The sequence below is a fragment of the Chelmon rostratus genome, chromosome 12 (genome assembly GCF_017976325.1).
Source record: "Chelmon rostratus isolate fCheRos1 chromosome 12, fCheRos1.pri, whole genome shotgun sequence".
NCBI classification, from domain to species: domain Eukaryota; kingdom Metazoa; phylum Chordata; class Actinopteri; order Chaetodontiformes; family Chaetodontidae; genus Chelmon; species Chelmon rostratus.
In genome coordinates, this window is record NC_055669.1 from 13,866,535 (window position 1) to 13,883,689 (window position 17,155).

At 41.0% G+C, this 17,155-nt stretch overlaps 2 protein-coding genes across 3 annotated transcripts; both read right to left on the reverse strand.

The window, feature by feature from the left end:
* Positions 1 to 2,675: 2,675 nt before the first annotated feature.
* Positions 2,676 to 7,342, reverse strand: aire (autoimmune regulator). The gene is made up of 10 exons (XM_041948985.1): positions 7,196 to 7,342; positions 6,795 to 6,969; positions 5,654 to 5,772; positions 5,204 to 5,325; positions 4,924 to 4,993; positions 4,662 to 4,784; positions 4,397 to 4,518; positions 3,620 to 3,698; positions 3,413 to 3,511; positions 2,676 to 2,756 (listed from the first exon to the last, which is right to left on the reverse strand). Exons 1-10 carry the CDS (start codon positions 7,340 to 7,342, stop codon positions 2,676 to 2,678), a joined length of 1,137 nt encoding a protein of 378 aa, XP_041804919.1.
* Positions 7,343 to 9,551: 2,209 nt separating this feature from the next.
* rab6bb (RAB6B, member RAS oncogene family b) lies at positions 9,552 to 16,415 on the reverse strand. Of its 2 annotated transcripts, XM_041949319.1 has the most exons (8): positions 16,346 to 16,415; positions 13,698 to 13,756; positions 13,066 to 13,119; positions 12,493 to 12,598; positions 12,247 to 12,358; positions 11,979 to 12,072; positions 11,081 to 11,147; positions 9,552 to 9,657 (listed from the first exon to the last, which is right to left on the reverse strand). In XM_041949319.1, exons 1-8 carry the CDS (start codon positions 16,413 to 16,415, stop codon positions 9,593 to 9,595), a joined length of 627 nt encoding a protein of 208 aa, XP_041805253.1. In that variant the 3' UTR covers positions 9,552 to 9,592. The 2 variants fall into 2 exon arrangements, with proteins under 2 accessions (XP_041805253.1, XP_041805254.1); XM_041949320.1 differs by lacking the exons at positions 11,979 to 12,072; positions 12,247 to 12,358; positions 12,493 to 12,598.
* Positions 16,416 to 17,155: the final 740 nt, after the last annotated feature.

A 17,155-nucleotide genomic window follows, 5' to 3' on the forward strand; every position in this document is an offset into this window, starting at 1 on the left:
TAACAGTCGCAAACTACAGCTAAACTAGCCGACCGCCGCAGAGTTAGCCGTGTTGTGGTTGGTTGCTCGCAGCGCGCGGCGCTCGAAAATGACGTCATCCACGTCAGAAGTAGTTGTCTAGAGACACTGGATGTTGATAACATGCCACCACGGGCTCAGAGGGAATAGCACCAGCATATCATAACAAAATATTGGAATATGAACGAGTTTCGCCGCAGGTTATGCGTTTATAGAGGCTACGCACGGGTGCCCCAATTACCCGCATTATACGGATATACGCGCCGCTCTTCTGGGGCTAATTTCGACTCCAAATGCCACCAAAGTTGTCTGGGTGTCTAAATTGTCGTATTTAATGCTACAAATAAAGTCCAGGTTGTAAAAAACGAAAGTTATCCTTTAAGTAGGCCATGGTAGTTAAGTCAATGGAATTTCTTCCAACCACTGGCTAAAACTACAAATTAAAATAATAGTAATAATGATAATGCTAATAAGAGAACAGATTTTTTTTGTTGTTCAACAACATTCAGCAACTGATCATTTCTTCTTTTCAGCTTCAAATGGCTCACAGATGTACTACTACTGCTTTTACTGTGCAAGTACAGAAAACACAAGGCTGCATCTCAACATTAAACATTTTATTTAAAAGCATCCAATGGATAGAAATGACACAAAATAACAGAGTGGTTCTCATCAATTCATGAAGTCTGTAAAAGTAATGTCATTTTTATACCTGGAAAGTTTAACAATAATAATAATAATAATGTGATCCGACGGTCCAGCACTGTTTTTGCTGGGGACATGTCATTCTCCAGTCACACGTCAAGTGTTTTGTCCTCTCCAAACAAATGAAAAGCAATGCCCGCAAAATGCTCCATATTTTTCCACTCAAATCAGTTGCCAATTTGTTATTGAGCTTGGTCCATTAAGGGATTGCCCCTTTAGTCTCTGACTGGTAGGAATTCCTGAGCAGCCGCTCTTCTATCCAGAAATAAACACCACTCAATTTGAGCCATTTACCAATCACAATGGAGTATTTACGAGTGCCGTCTTCTAAATATACTGTATATATTAACTATATATTAAAATAGATATGTAATGTATATGTAGGCTACAATCCATCACTTATTGGACACGTTACATAGGTAAAACGGGTATTTTTACGTTAAAGTATTTTTTTTTTCCGTTTTACACTTTTCAACCTCAAATTTTACTTGCGTAAATGTACTCAGTTATGATCCACCACTGCTGGCTGCTACTGCTGCTACTGTAAAGTTTCAGCGGCTTTAATGAACCTTGCCTGACAAGAATAAAACTCCGACTGGAATCTGTGGTGGCTTTCTGGGGCTTTAACCACCGTTCCGCCCTCATAAGATAGATAGATAGATAGATAGATAGATAGATAGATAGATAGATAGATAGATAGATAGATAGATAGATAGATAGATAGATAGATAGATAGATAGATAGATAGATAGATAGATAGATAGATAGATAGATAGATAGATAGATAGATAGATAGATAGATAGATTTTTGGTTCAAAGTCCATCCCTATTTTACAAAAACATTAACCCTCTTTCAGTCTTAAAGCACTTCGTGGTTTAGCTCCAGTCAGCAAAAGTTTGGCCTGAGCAGAGATGTTCAAGGCTCTCTGCCAGCCCTCCCACATCAGCGCTGACCCTATGTCCTACCTGACCTGATTACACTATTCAGCCGTGCTGTGATGCTACACACACAAACATTGGGGTGACATGGAGGGCCAGAAAAAACTAAAGTTACACCACCTTTGCAATGTCCTTTGTTCTGAGAGGACATCCTACTGAAAAACTGGAGCAAGTACTACCGACCAGGTGAAGCAGGCAACCCCAGATCCTTAGGGGCCTTGAAAGTCCCACATCCACTGTATGTCAGTTGGTTTTGGGATTTGACTAATGACAAAATTGAACCTCTAAAGTACGATTTCAACTTAAGTGTGTCCTGCACTGTTATGTTAGTTTTTATGCAGCCATGTGTTGTAGAAGGCCAATGTCCAAATCTAGTTTTAAGAGCTTTATTATTTTAGTTAGTTTACATTGCTCACATGGTGCTTGCTCCTGAATAACTTGTGCTTAGTAAATGTTTTACAAACTAAATATTATTCCAGCATCGGAGTGTTGATTGCACTGGATGTAATGGGCACTTCGAGGCAACAGGATACATACACATGTGAGCTGGAGATAGAGTGTCAGAAGGGGCCCAACCTGTAACAGATTATTCTGGCCATGCATTACAGTCAAACACACACTGTTTATGTCAAAAACATGGATGAGCACTTCTCCTGCACCAGGAGTATATGTGCTGCTAGAAGTCCAGCTATGAAACTACATTGCTCATCTGAACATGAGTTTGTATCAAAAACAGAACAAATTCACAGATTTAATTTCAAACCAATCATAATAATAATTTCAAACAGCAGCTTTATGTGCCACAATGGTGTATTTTAGTGTAAAAGCCTCTGTGAATAACTCATGATCACCTGAGCACATTCATTAAAATTAATTAATAATACCACAAAGGAAACAAGAGACAAACAAGAGAATAATCACTACTATGTTCACTGTCTAATTGGTGATTAAAATTTAATTAACTATGTTGATTTCATTGTTACTGTTCAGTATAACTTGCTCATGTCCGTCTGTCACTGGTAGCATCCTTGAGAGTCTGGAAGAGGCTGAGAGATGTTGTGGAAAGCCCACTGCAAGATGCCATCAATGGAGCCCTGCTGAGAAACACAAGAGCCCAGGTAACATCGTCTGGCAGACCTGTATGACGCCAGTGACAACAATGACATCACACACAGCAGAAACTGTTTACCAGATTACCACTGGAGTCATCAGATTATATCAGGTACTCTCTTGGTATTATTAGAACCATTTCACTCCTAATAATCAATCGTGTCTTCTTCCAACGTACTATCATCCAATCTGTCTGTATTTAAATGGCTGTAAGTAAGTGTAAAGTAGAGGTTCCTCACATTTAACAAATGGACAGATTTTTCTTTTTCTGCTCATCTTTCTTTGTTTTGTAGTTGCCTTTCTATCTCTTATTATCTTTAATTTAATATAATTCTGTATATCTTTGCCAAGCTTTTGATTCATGTACATCTGAGTACAGAATATGTAAAAAAAATGCATATTAATTTGCATTAATGTGCAACGAAATATTGTAAACACACAACATAAAATGAGCATCTGTGCCCAGATTTCTCTGGTTTCTCTCAAACTACAACACATCACTAATTGTTTGGTCTTCAAGGCTGCATTTTACCATGACAACTCATTTCCCATCTGCGTGATAAGAAGTGCAGCCATCTCGTGTCTGACATGCTTCTGCTTGTATTCATTTCATGCCTGTGGTTAAATGAGAACCACTCACGTCTCCCAGGATGGAGTCCAGTTCATCTTTACGCAGGACGGACTCAGGGACGGAGGAGCTCTGATCATGACCGAGTGTATTTTGAGCCGCTGAGGCGAGCTGGACACACACACAGCAGAGATTACACAGATTACGCTCCGTCATAATCAGATAATGAAGGTGTATATATTAACGGGCTATTTGAACTGTACACACATGCAGACACACCTGTAAGCCTCTGGATTCAGCCTCCTTCTCTGCAGAGCTGCCCCAGGGCCTGGAGCAGGACGAGCAGATGGATCTCCCTCTAGCAAACACATGGATACTGTGAGTGAGTCAGACTGTTTTTTGTTTTTTGCGGTGGATAATGTTACTGTCAATCAATACGTGACTTCCAGCACTCAAGAGGATTACAGAGGAAGAGGTTCAGACCATGTCAGAAGGATAACTAAACAGTTTGGATGGGACATGGGGTCTTTTTGTAAAACCTATTATCCAATGATTTTCTCTTTCAGATATGTGACATTTATAAAACACCAAAAAGAACTGAGGTAATATTCTACTAGACACATTATAGGAAATCTTAAATATTCATCCATTTATTACATGGAAGTGCTCATAAAAACAGTCAAATAAGTGACACAAGAGATTGTCACATGGATTTACATTGGTTTCACTTGCCATTTGTACCTCTGCAAGCATTGATCCTCATTTACAGTATGCAGTATCCTGTATACCCTGCTGCAATTGTCCATTTATGATCCATTAGTCACCATTAGCAGGGTAATGATCTCCGTAAGCAAACACCCTTAATGCACATTGTTGATCAATACAACACAAACAGGAATCCACCGGAAGTTCTTTGTTCAGTCAGAACATATGTACACGCTGATGTATAGATCACACCGAGGCTGAGATTCAGATTTGTGTGAAGTGTACAGATTGTCTCATCATGAGTCTATGCCGGATAATAAATTGATGGAAGAAGAGGAGTGGATGTCTTACTTGGAGAAGTGGCAGTGTGCGTGGAAACGCCCCAAACACTGGAGGCAGTGAGTCAAGTCTCCTCCCGCCAGGTGACAAACACCACACACCTCCCTCACACTGAGCAGCTCTCCACCAGAGCACTGCAGACACATTTTATAGATTTTAGCAAACCGGAGTGTTTTGGCAAGTAGCGGTGAAGTGCAAAGGGAGTAAACGCAATGCTATCCTAAAGAGATCCAGTGAAGGCTGCAGAAAGGCAAGCAGAACATCATCCAGTGTTTACCTGGTTTCTGCCACTGGGCCCATTCACAGAAGCTGTAACACTGGTGAAAGATGAGGACGACAGCGGGGTGAAGAGGGAAACATCTATGATGGTGTTACTGGAGCTCGTGTTTGTTTGCTGCGGCTGGACAATAAATGGCTGTGATATGAAATATTTTGACTATATTATGCCAAAAAATAAGCTTTTCAGACTTTTCAGTAAGTCGTAAGTCAAGTACATGGAATACAAAAATGTCCTTATATTGCATCCTTTATATACTTACTTGTAAAGGTACTTGGGCTTTCTCTCTTTTCACTCTGTTGGCACAGCACCACTCACACTGCCAAGGGCCACTAAGGATTAAAAATTTAGTGCGACATTAAAACCTTTTTTTTCAAAAATGTTGAAAAAACAAGGTGTCCCTGACCACACATACACCAGTAATTTGAAAAATCCAAGATAGATAGATAGATAGATAGATAGATAGATAGATAGATAGATAGATAGATAGATAGATAGATAGATAGATGGATAGATAGTGGTTTAACCCTTCTATTTCCCACCTCGGTATGGATGTGAGTGGAGGGTCCAGGCAAGTCAGATGAAAAGCTTGAGGACAGCCATCACAGCAAATCAGCTCCCCTCCGTCCTTACACACTGCACACTCATCATCATTATAGTGAAGCTACACACTCAGAGATATGGACATATAAGGCACAAAAGTAGAAACACAAATGTTCAAAGACAGGTGACTGTGAGTGAGTGGATCCTCTACCATGCCTGTGGTTGTCTCCCCCCTGTGGTGAAAGGCATTCCCAGCAGCTTTGGACTTGGATGCTCCATTTATCTCCTGTGACTGACCACAAGAGTAAAATTCCCCGTCTATTTTTCTGCACTTTCTGGGTGTTCCTGCTGAATGACAAATATTTTTGATCTCCTGGTGACATTCAACATTGACCATAAAAAACAGAACACAAGTACTCACCCAATGTCTTATCATCTGAGCCAAGCACCTGTTTGATATGGATCTTCTCTGTGCCTCCATGGCTGACTGGTGGCTCAGTCGAGGAGGCACAGGAGGAGGAAGACAGAGTGACTGGTCTCAGGACTGAGGAGGACACCGTCTGAACACCTGTGGCAGAGCAAAGGTTAAACGTGTCTGTGGTATTAAAGCATCCTCTGTATATATTTTTTAAATATGTTTGATTTGTAATTACTGTTTCCAGATGTTAGCTGTGGCGCTGCAGCTTCACTTTTCACTCTGTATAGCTTCACTTTACCTCCTGGAAAACATAAGAACACACTTTCTGTTCGTTATTAATCATTAATTGAGTTGTTTTTTTGTTTTTTTTTACAGATTGCTACATTGCCTTTATTACCTACAGTAGCTCAAAAATAAGTTGTTTTGTCTTTTATTTTGGCCACCTGACAGCACAAAAAGATTTCCTGAATGGGCTGAAGTGCCCACTGTGAAGCTGTTAGAAGACAGAGTCAGAAGAGGCATATTAAGGAAAAGAAACCTGGTCTGTCGCTTGTCTTGGCTTGATATTGTGGCTGCTGAGTCTGTGATTTTGTCCCTCTGTCCTCGTGGCTCCTTTTTTTGATGTGGGGTGTTTTCTGGCCACCAGAGGATCTCTTCTCAGATCGAACACCTGCAGCATCCCGTTCTGTCAGCAATGATAGAATAATGAAGAATAAACTCAAAATATAAATTGTTCTAAATGGTCTTGGATAGTCACACACAGAGTACTTTGTCCCAAAAGCACAGGGACAGGGAGGATGGTAAGGACTGGAAAGGGAAGTAATAGTTTCTACTTCCTACAAGTTTCTACAAACTGTTCAGAAAATGTAACATATCTAAAATAATCAGAATCTGTTGTTGAGCTCACAGCACACTGGTGTGTTATACTAAAGCTCTTTGTGTGTATTTTTATACCATGTAGTTTATTTGTTGGTTTCCAGACATGATAACCAAGTTGGGTTTAACTTGACTTCAGCAGCAGATTTATTTATGATCAACTTGGCTGAAAAATCAATTAAATGAGATCATGTACAGAGGTATGGGGGTGATATAATGAAAAATACCCCATATGCAGTTCAGTCATTTGGAACAATTAAACAGACATTTTTTGGTGAAACCTGAACAGGACATACTCAAGCGCAGGTTAGTGAGCAGCGTCTGCAGCTTGGGGTAGCTGTCCAGGTTGTAGTCTTTGGACAAGTTGCTCCAGAAAGCCTGGATGGTGGATCTGTTCTGCTCCAGGACCCAGGATAGGAGCGAGTACATGGCCTTGTGGATCCCCTCTCTGCCCTCCTTCTCCTGAGTGTCCTATGAAAACAACAAGAGGTATATGAGCTCTGAGGTATGAATAAAACCATACATTCCTGCAAACACGTCATAATCTAAGCATTCCAGGATTATATGGAGATGAGCAACATCACCTTCAGATGAGACACATCTTTATTAAATTAATTAATCAATGAAAAAGGTCCTACTTATCAATGCAAATGCTTGTAATTAAAATGGTAAAACAAGTGAAAACTGCTGACATTACCTTCAGTAGTTGGTCAGTGATGATGTTTTTGTCCGCCAGACCATAGACAAGAGGAAAAGGGTCATCCACAGCCATAGCAATGTCTGTCCGCAACTCCCTCAGCAGGGAGCGGAGGTTTGTGTCCCTAAAAGCTTCCACTCTGGACATGATCCACCTTGTGACTAAATGAGATCCAAAGTAACCCAGACCTGAGAGAACCTGCGATCATACCAGAGGTATTTTGGATGGAAGAGGTGTGTCCTCCTCAGAGGAGGAAATATTGTACAGGTGCATCATTTCATGATGGCTAATATGAGGGAAATCTTGTGTTTAAAACTATCCAGTGTTTCTGCTTTAAATCAATGCATATATATCACTATACACTTCCATGCGTATGTGCTGGGACTTTCAGAAACTCCACATTGAAGGTTTCGCCCATCAAGCAAGGCCACCCTTGACCTCTCGTCTCTGTTGGGTTCATCTTTCCACTAACTGCACTAACTGTCTGCCTGCCTGTTGACCCCTCAGGGGGATTGAATGACATGCTGTCCATCCAGGGGAATACCTGTCCTCTTACATCAGGTGAGCTGAGTGTAAACGACCTGACACATCACAGTGACAGTTCCCCTGACCTCTTAAAAGGTTCTTTCCACTTCAACTTCCCCTTAACTCTCAGGTTTTCAGACACTGACTCACCACAGGGAGCTCAGGGTTAGTGCAACAGGCAGGAGGAAATTAACACTGTAAACAATTAACTGATTGACAGATTGGTTTGGTTGGTCATAAGACTAGGCAGTAAAACATGTTAAAACATGGGCAGGTTGTGATGGATGAATAGGCTATGGTACTACTCATATATCTCTTCATTCATTATAAAGCCAGGAGATGGCTAGCTTAGCCCAACATAAAGCTAAACACAGCTAGCCTGGCTATGTCCAAAAGAAAATCCATTTAACAGCCCACTAAATCTCACTTATTTAAATAAGCATGTTCGTTGCAAGTTGTTTTTGTAATTTACAGGATTATTTTTTAGCAGTGGTGACTTACCAGCAGTCAGTGGAGAATCCAAATTTTGTTTCCTTTGTACAGAGGTAGCCCCTGTTTTCAGTCTTTATGCTAAGCTATCTGTTTCCTGCCTCCAGCGTCATTGAACGGACAAATATGAGAGTTGTATTGACCTTCTTATGTAAGTCTTCACAAAAAAAGCAAAAAAAGTACACCTCCCAAAATGTTAAATATTCATTAAACTGTTTCTTTCTAATTATAATTTCAACATGAGATATGTATGAACTAAACTGTAGCGTATTTGTACTTTGTTGATTGTAAATGCTACATGCACATAAAACTGTATGTAAGAGGTAGCATTTTCAGTAAAACCAGAAATAAAATCCAAGATAAATAGAGTACACCATTTCGCTACCAGGTAAATGTTGATGGTTAGGAGAGTGAAGCCCTTTAATCTGTAATTTATTAATCATTAAACATTATTACATTATTCATACTGGTGAACAAGGACCACTTCTACAGAGGGACGTTCACAACATACATATTACATTATTATATACAGTGCAGTGCATTACAGTGGATCGTTATATGTGTATTACCGGTACGGAGGGATGGGGAGACAGGAGAGGAGGAGAGGGGGTTAGAGGAAAGGAGGAAAAGGAGAGGAGTGGGTGGAGGGACGGGGAGTTGTGATAGTAAGTTGTCTTTTTATTACTTCTTTTTTTTTTGACCACAGTACAGTTTGTTCTATAAAAGTTAAACCCATAGAGAGATAGAGTGCCACATTTTCACAGCTACTGTTAGGTGAACCTACTGGAAGTTGACTCTTGTGGGAATATCAAATGAGATACATTTTGTCATGAGATGCTATAGAGAGATGCTATAAAACATTCTAAGATAGTCAACCTCCTTCCAGAGTGCAGGGACCCTGGAGGGCAGGCCAAAGGTCAAAGATCAGATCAGCGTGCATGCGTGCTGCAGACATTCAGACGTGTTCGGCCATCTAGAAAAATGGCCGACCCCCCACTATTTCTCCTTCTATGTTTAGGCATCATTTTTGGTGCTTTCCCTTTTTATATATAAAAAATACAAAACATAACAGCGAAAAGAATTCCGTTGGTTGTCCCGTTTTTCTCCTTTTTCATTTTTCCAAAACTGTTTTTTGTTTGTTTTCATTTCAACATTTTGTTTTTGGGTTTTTTTTCCCCCCTTTTCTTCTCCAGTCACTTACATATTGACAAAGTATACAATATTTTACAACTGAACAAGACTGAAAGGTAACATTTGATTTGTCCAATCAGATACAAGGCCCGCATCCTATATCCAATTAGAGAAGTCAACTGGAAGCTAGCCAGTAGTAAGCAACACAACAAGCCTATGGTGTGAAGGGAGCTGTCCGATTTCAGCTCTGCATTAACATGAGCACCCGCCCTCGGGGACAGTAGGCTCTGCTGGTTTGTCCAGCTTGATGTCGATCACTGGAGATTATCCAGTTAAGGAAAAGTCAGGTGGTTGACATGTCACAGTCAAATGGGCAGAGATGGAGTATTAAGATCTCAAGTAAAAGTGGTAATGCCGCAGTGTAGATCTGTTACATGTAAAAATCATGCATTCAAATATTTACTGAAGAAAAAGCATATAAGTATTGGCATCAACATCCAAAACAAAAGAACTTCAAGAACTCATTACGTAGAACGGCCATATATAGCCAATACTGTATTTCACTCTGAACTGTGGTCGAGAAGTATAAAGTAGCAGAAAATAGAGATACTTAAGTTAAATACAAGTGCCTGAAAATTGTACTTAAAGGATAACTTTCGTTTTTTACATCCTGGACCTTATTTCTAGCATTAAATACGACCATTTACTCACCCAGACAACTTTGGTGGCATTTGGAGTTGTTATAGCCAGCCACAACACGGCTAACTCTGCAGCGGTCAGCTACAAATACGCAATAACGAACCATAGCTGGCTGCTCGCAGCGCCCGGAAATGACATCATCCACGTCAGAGGTAGTTGCCTAGAGACGCCGGATGTTGATAACATGCCACCACGGGCTCAGAGGGGATTAGCACCAGCATATCATAACAAAATATTGGAATATGAACGAGTTTCGCCGCAGATTATGCGTTATATAGAGGCTGCGCATGGGTGCCCCGAGTACTCGCATTATACAGATATACGCGCCGCTCCTCTGGGGCTAATTTCTTCAAAATGACTCCAAATGCCACCAAAGTTGTCTGGGTGAGTAAATGGTTGTATTTAATGCTACAAATAAACCAAACCTGTAAACAGGCAAATGTGTAAAATCCGTGGAGTTCTTTTTTAATAATCTGATGATATGACAGGAGTTTTTAACAGATTTTACATTGGATCCCAAAACTGACTATTTTACAGCCACACCCTAATGTTTTGTTCCAAAGCAGTATAGGTACCCAGTAAGTATTTTATTGATACTATATGTACTAAATAGTTAATTTATAGGCTATAATCCAAAGTCAAGTTCTAGCTGTATGTATTTTTGCAGGTAGAGGAGCAGAATAAATTAGTTTCATTTCAAATTTTTTCATGAATGAATTCACATTTATTGTTAAGTATCTCTCTTTTCAGTCAGTCCCTCACCTTCTTCTAACATCCATCCTCCACCTCACGCCCACAGTGTATGTCACCTCCCAGACCCACTGTGTGGCGCTATCCTCGTTCATCCACGCTAAATTCCTGGCTCTGTGCATTTCCTCTCTATTAAGCAAAAAAGGTTTAATGGCTGATGCTTCAGTAGACAGTGGGCTGGGCGGTCGGTTTGTACAAGCGCCAGCAACCACTAAGAGATTAAAAATAAGCTGCCTCTTTCTTGGCTGTTTGGCTCTTAGCTCAGTGAGTCACAGCTGCTGTAAAGGATACTGCCTTCAGGATTTGCGTCGTCCAAGCTTTCCATTCCAGGTAGGGCTGCTGCAACCCGGCGAAACAGCTAGGAGTACATAAAAGAAAGGAGGAGGGTAGAGAGGAGGGTAGAGAGGAGAGGATAAAGGATGTGGAAAAGAAGATGCACAGAGAGGAGAAAAAGAGGGGGAGGGAAGTAGATCATTTACTTAAGACATAAACAGCAACACTACACTGTAAAATAGATTCCATTACAAGTAAAAAGTCTCACGTTTAATATGTGACTAAGACAACAGCATTGTTTGCAAATAGTACCTAAAATATATCAAGTAAAAGCATCCAATGCAGCAAAATGAGTTTCATACTACCTTTTATACACTGAATGTCGACAGTTTACTGTTGGTTGAGGTTGAGCTAATGCAAACTATTTTATAAACTGTTGAGTAGTTTTAACTTTTGCAGTTCATCATATTTTACATCTGTTTCCTATATAAAGTCTTAATTTGAAAAAAATAAAATAAATTATGTAAGTCTAGCTGTCAGATAAATGTAGTGCAGTAAAAAGCATAATATCTCCCTCTGAATTGTAGTGGAGTAGAAGTATACAGGGATATGAAATGAAATATCTATTTGAAGTACAAGTACCTCATACTTGTACTTGAGTGCACTACTTGAGTAAATGAGGTTGCAATGTTCAGTGTGCATTTGCTGCTTTCGTCCTGCACCCACTGGGGCTGGGTGTGCACACTATCCATCATCTGCTCCCTATCCAACACACTCCTCCACATATTTACGCATAAAAATTTTATTTATCCACGACGGCGACGCGATCACCTCGGCGGGACACGGGAATGGCAGAGAAGCTGAGAGCGACTGCCGCCCAAAACGCTGCGAAATATGGTGAAACTGCAGGGATCACCTGTTTGACATTGCAGCCCGTCTTGGCACTGGTCTCGATGAACATGACGTTCAGCTCTTTGGCTCTCTGCTCTCCTTCCTCGATCATGATTTGCCTGCAGGAGAATCAGGCCAGACTTAGGCATCACGACGTTGAAGGCTAATTTATTCAGTATTGACACTCTCAGAAAACAAAACAACAGAACTTAACAAAACACCTTCATGTCAAAGACTACACTAACTGCGCCTAAACATTGGAGGCGACAATGGACTATATCTGACGCACTCACCTCTTCTCTTCCAGATCTGTTTTGTTGCCGACTAGCATGATTATGACATCACTTCCTCTCTCTGTCCTGACATCATCAATCCATTTGCAGGTCTGCTGGAATGAGTTCACATCTGTGGAGACCAGACTCTCACTTTATATCAGCCTGTTTTTGCATTAAAATCCCATGTAGAAATACTGCTTCTATATACTTCAGACAGAAAGACAAATCAGTACAGCTGCAGTGTTGCTGCAGGCTGCTGCTCACTTGTAATGTCATAGACGACCACAGCTACTGTAGAGTCTCGTATGTAGCTGGGGATGAGGCTCCTGAAACGCTCCTGTCCAGCGGTGTCCCACAGCTGCAGCCTTACCTGCATTCACACACACAAACATGCACACCTCCAGCAGCTGTTCCAACATTAGCCATCACGCCACATGCTGACTATACAGATGTAGGAGCCTTGTAAGTACACATCCAATGGGATAAGCCGGTATCAGCTTGTGTGCAGGCTGACAGAGCATAATATCCTGACAAAGAAATAGTATTAATGGTAGCTAAAGCAGATGAGCCACGGGGAAGGCTTTGACTTCTTTCGGCTGGAAAAGCCAAAGCACCAAAGCTATTACAACCAGAAATAACCTTAGGATAATCGCGTTAGTCTGCGAAGAGAGCAGTAATTAAGCAAATCAAATCAGGGATTTGTGAAAACAGAGTGGAAATTGGGACATTTCTTACTCAGGATGCTGAGTGGCTAAAATGACACGAGCACAAATACATGAATTCATCTTTACATGAGCATCTACATGTGAGTTTGAAATGACAATCAAGGCTCCCTACTGTTCGGTCCTCCAGGTACATTGTCTTCGATAGGAAGTCTATTCCAATGGTCGCCTGTGGTGGAGAAAGAACAAAAGAGGGGGGAAAAAAATCATCAGTGTTACCCAGACTTTAAAGGCTAAATGTCTCCCTGCACCATCTGTTGTTCCTGGCACATTAACTGTTGTTTAAATGAAGGAAAACACAAAAAGCTCTTAAGAAAAAAAGAGCCAATAAACAGCAAAATTGAATCAGACTGAAGAACTAATTTCATTTGTATTGCCCTCAGGGCTCAATTATTCAGTCTTGTTACGTGCCTCACTTCCACAATAGAAAGAATAATATATATTCTCTTTTTAAGAGCCTAAAATTGCTATACTAACATTTCCTTTTGATAACTGCATGAACAACAGTCAAATGTGGACCTAATTTATGCAAAAATACTTACATGGAACCTAATCATAACTTGTATATCAAGCTGGAAAAAAGCTTAAAGTATATAACACTATTATACTATAGAGGGCTGACTATTTTGTAGAATTACAATGTGGTTAGTCCTATTATAACAAGCCTGTTCAGATCTAACACTGCAGAACAACTGGTAGAAAGTGTTTGTGAAATACAGCTTTGAGCGTTGACTTTGAGAGTCTCACCTGATATGTGTTGTCGAAACTGTCATACATGAATCTAGTGATGAGCGATGTTTTCCCCACTGGAAGAACAGAGACCACATGTGGATTTTTAGTTAAGCTTTAGTTCACAACATAAAGAATCACCTCCACACAGCTTCCTGAATGGATTCAACACAATGAAAATATGTGTCCATACTTTTCCCTAGTGTGGCAAAATGACAACGTCCTAACACAAATATTCAGCCACTGCCACTGCCACTGCAACCATCACTAGCAAACCAACAATTAACTCCACAATCACAATCACAGTCATGTACCTGAGAACCAAATCGGACCGATCACTCAGCAGGACCTCCATGGCCGTCCTCACAAGAGGACATTTCCCAAATATGAACGAAAAGGGCTCAAAATATTCAGAAATATACCCACAAATTTGCTCCTCCACGATTAATTTCTCTCATGGCAACATCTGGGATAATTAGTCGGGGCTATTTCATTGTAATGTAAGTAATCAATATTACTTTTCTACATTTTCTGCTCTAAAGGGAAAGAAAAGTGGACTTAAAATAGCATCAAAATCTGACACTGATTTAGTGAATTTAATGAGTAGTTTTGCAAAAACAGCTTCATTTTTCACGCTGCTGAAAGAGACGTCCGTGTTCCTCACTATCAAACCAATATGAAAGGAAGGTACGGTGACAGACGACGTCAATAATGCCAACTGATAAAGCACACGAGACTGACGTTTCATTCTGTCTCAGGGCTGAAACTGACATCATCCCTCAGCCACTTTTTTGATTGGTCAATTAATCATTTAGTTTATTAGATGTCAAAAACATTGCGAAAGACGCCTGTTACAAGTTGTGAAAGTCAAAGGTTACGACCTCAAATGTCTTGTTTTGTCTGATGAACAATAAACAATAAAAATAAAGCCACAGAACACATGGTCACATTGCAGAAACTGCCCCCTCACAACGTTTGACAGTTCTGCTTCATTTAATGATCTAAATATTTAATCAATTATCAAAATACTTTTATTATTATCGTTGTTGTTGCATTTTTGTGTCTAGTGCTGTTTTGTATGTATTTTCTTCTTGGGTTATGTATGCCTGTATAAAGGTCCATCTTGGGAAGCCCATTACCTTTAAATGCTGTGAACCATGCTCTATGCCTACTTCTATAAATTTCAATTGAAAAACAGTTGTCAGTTAATTTTCTGTCGACCAGCTAATCAATTAATGGACTAACTGTCTCAGCTCTATTCTCTCCTTTACTGTGATGAGGAAAACGCTGTACACAAACAACTCATGAGCAGAAGCTGTGTCCAAATATGATCCACCATTACTAAAAATGCACAAGGCCGTCCTCAAGTAGACAGATCCAAAACACATTAGATATCTAGCAGTGTTCGTAAGCTGCACGGTGACTTCTCAGAGTATCAAGGTGAGCCTTGTGAGCTCGATTCGTATTTACATCCCAGCCAGCACCGTCTTTAGCACCATCTTACATCAGGTCTGCACTTCAGTGAGGACTGGGCTTTTTCCGGCAGGCCCCAGGCTCTCATGCGGAGTCCTCTATGCAGACAGCAGTAGTTTTGAGGCCAGCGATGGGCAGTGGCCACGCCAGGCCTCCATTCAGCACCATGGACAGCAACATTGCAGTACAGGCCACACAAACACACAGGGAGGCTTGTAGTCGACACAGCCTTCTCATAGACATGCAGCACACACACGCACACACACACACACACACTGAAGCATCACAATGTGAGACACAAACACCAGCCAAGCTGCTGTCATATTAGGCCTGATTATGTGCATCCCTCTGCTGTATTTTACGGGATATGCGCTCCTGTGCTGCCACTCTGGATGTCTGATGTCTGAACACGTATTCAGGCAGCTTCACAGCGCTAAACCATTATCGATCAGCACCTCCCGGATTTGTGCACATCGCATAAAATCACACACACAGTCATCCCCACCCCAAATAGATGGATTATTGAATAAAGAGTCCAACATTGTGCCGCTGTCAAGCCCGTTTTTGTTTGATTATTTATGGGACCGAACTGGAGACTGCGAGGTTTAGAGATGCTTCAGACATCGCCAGCCTAGGGTGTGTCCCGAACTGACACATGGGGGACTGTTTATGATCTCCTCTATTTAAAAAAAACACACACTCACGAGTGATGGAGAAAATATTAGACTCTGTCATGCATTGGGAAAAAAAAGGTTTGCTGATGTTAGAAATCAGCGATCGGGGTGAAATAAGCTCGTTATCTGAAGGCTGAGCAGATTTGTCGGTCACTGCAGCACATCAAAATATCCCAATTCATATCGAATGCGATTTATGGCAATTTGCTGCAACTAAACGATCCTCGAGGATATTCAGCCCAATTAGGAGTCATTTTTCAGCAATCATAACGCTTATATTTAATCCAAAGGTGCGATTTATATGCATGCGGTTTTTTTTCCCCTTTCTCTTTTTTTTCCTCCGTTAATCAAATTTCCTACAGTCACAGATTGTGCCAGCAGGTCCATGGGCGTGAATTCAACCGAAGCCAGCCGGCACATCTTCCAGATTCAGCTCCAACTTACATACATGGCCTTCAACATATACGCATGTTTGGCGTTAGGGGAGGGTAACCCAAACCTCCCCGAGAACTGACTCACCGCTCTGCTCTCCCAAAAAGACGAGTTTAAATTTCCTCAGGGGGTTCCCCAAATCTCCTCCAGCTGACATGGCGGCAGATAAAGAGCTCAACCTGGATTATTTTATATGTTCTTATCGCTCGGCGTCTCCTCCGTCGTGGGTGCGCAGGGGGGTCCTCCTCTCCTCACAGAATGATGGGAATGCAGCTCAGCATCCTCCTGTCAATTTAGAAGGCTGGTGCGCATGCGCGACCTCACCTACTTCAATCCGTCACCTTTTCTGTAGGACCTGAAGCAGAACTCTTCAGCGTCTCACATGAGCTAATGAAAATATGCGTGAGTGTTAAATGAAGGTAAAGCTTGGATGATTGCAGTGTGGTAGACTTTGTTAGGTAAAAGTAACGAAGTACATTTTCTCAGGTCCTTTTCTTTATTAAATCAGCTGTACTTTAAATGAGTAATCCGACCTTTTACCTCTACTCCACTTCCCAGATAAATATTATATTTCTCACTCAGCCATATTTATTTGACAGCTACAGTGACTTTACAGATTCAAAACGTTCTAATAAAATACATTCAGAGAAAATTTGACTTTTACTTTCCAGAAGGCCTGTGGGTCAAGAAGCAGGAAAACCCTGGATCCTAAACTTCTTCTCCCTCTCTGCCTGGTAAGTATCACCAACATTTTAACTCCAGCACCCAGTTTGCAATGCAGGCCCACCCATGATCGGTTAAGGTGTGTCACGTCTAGAGCAACACTGTCAGCGTCCGGCAGAGCCACAGAACATTAAGCATGTTTTCACATGCATGTCAAACCAGTGAAGTGATGCT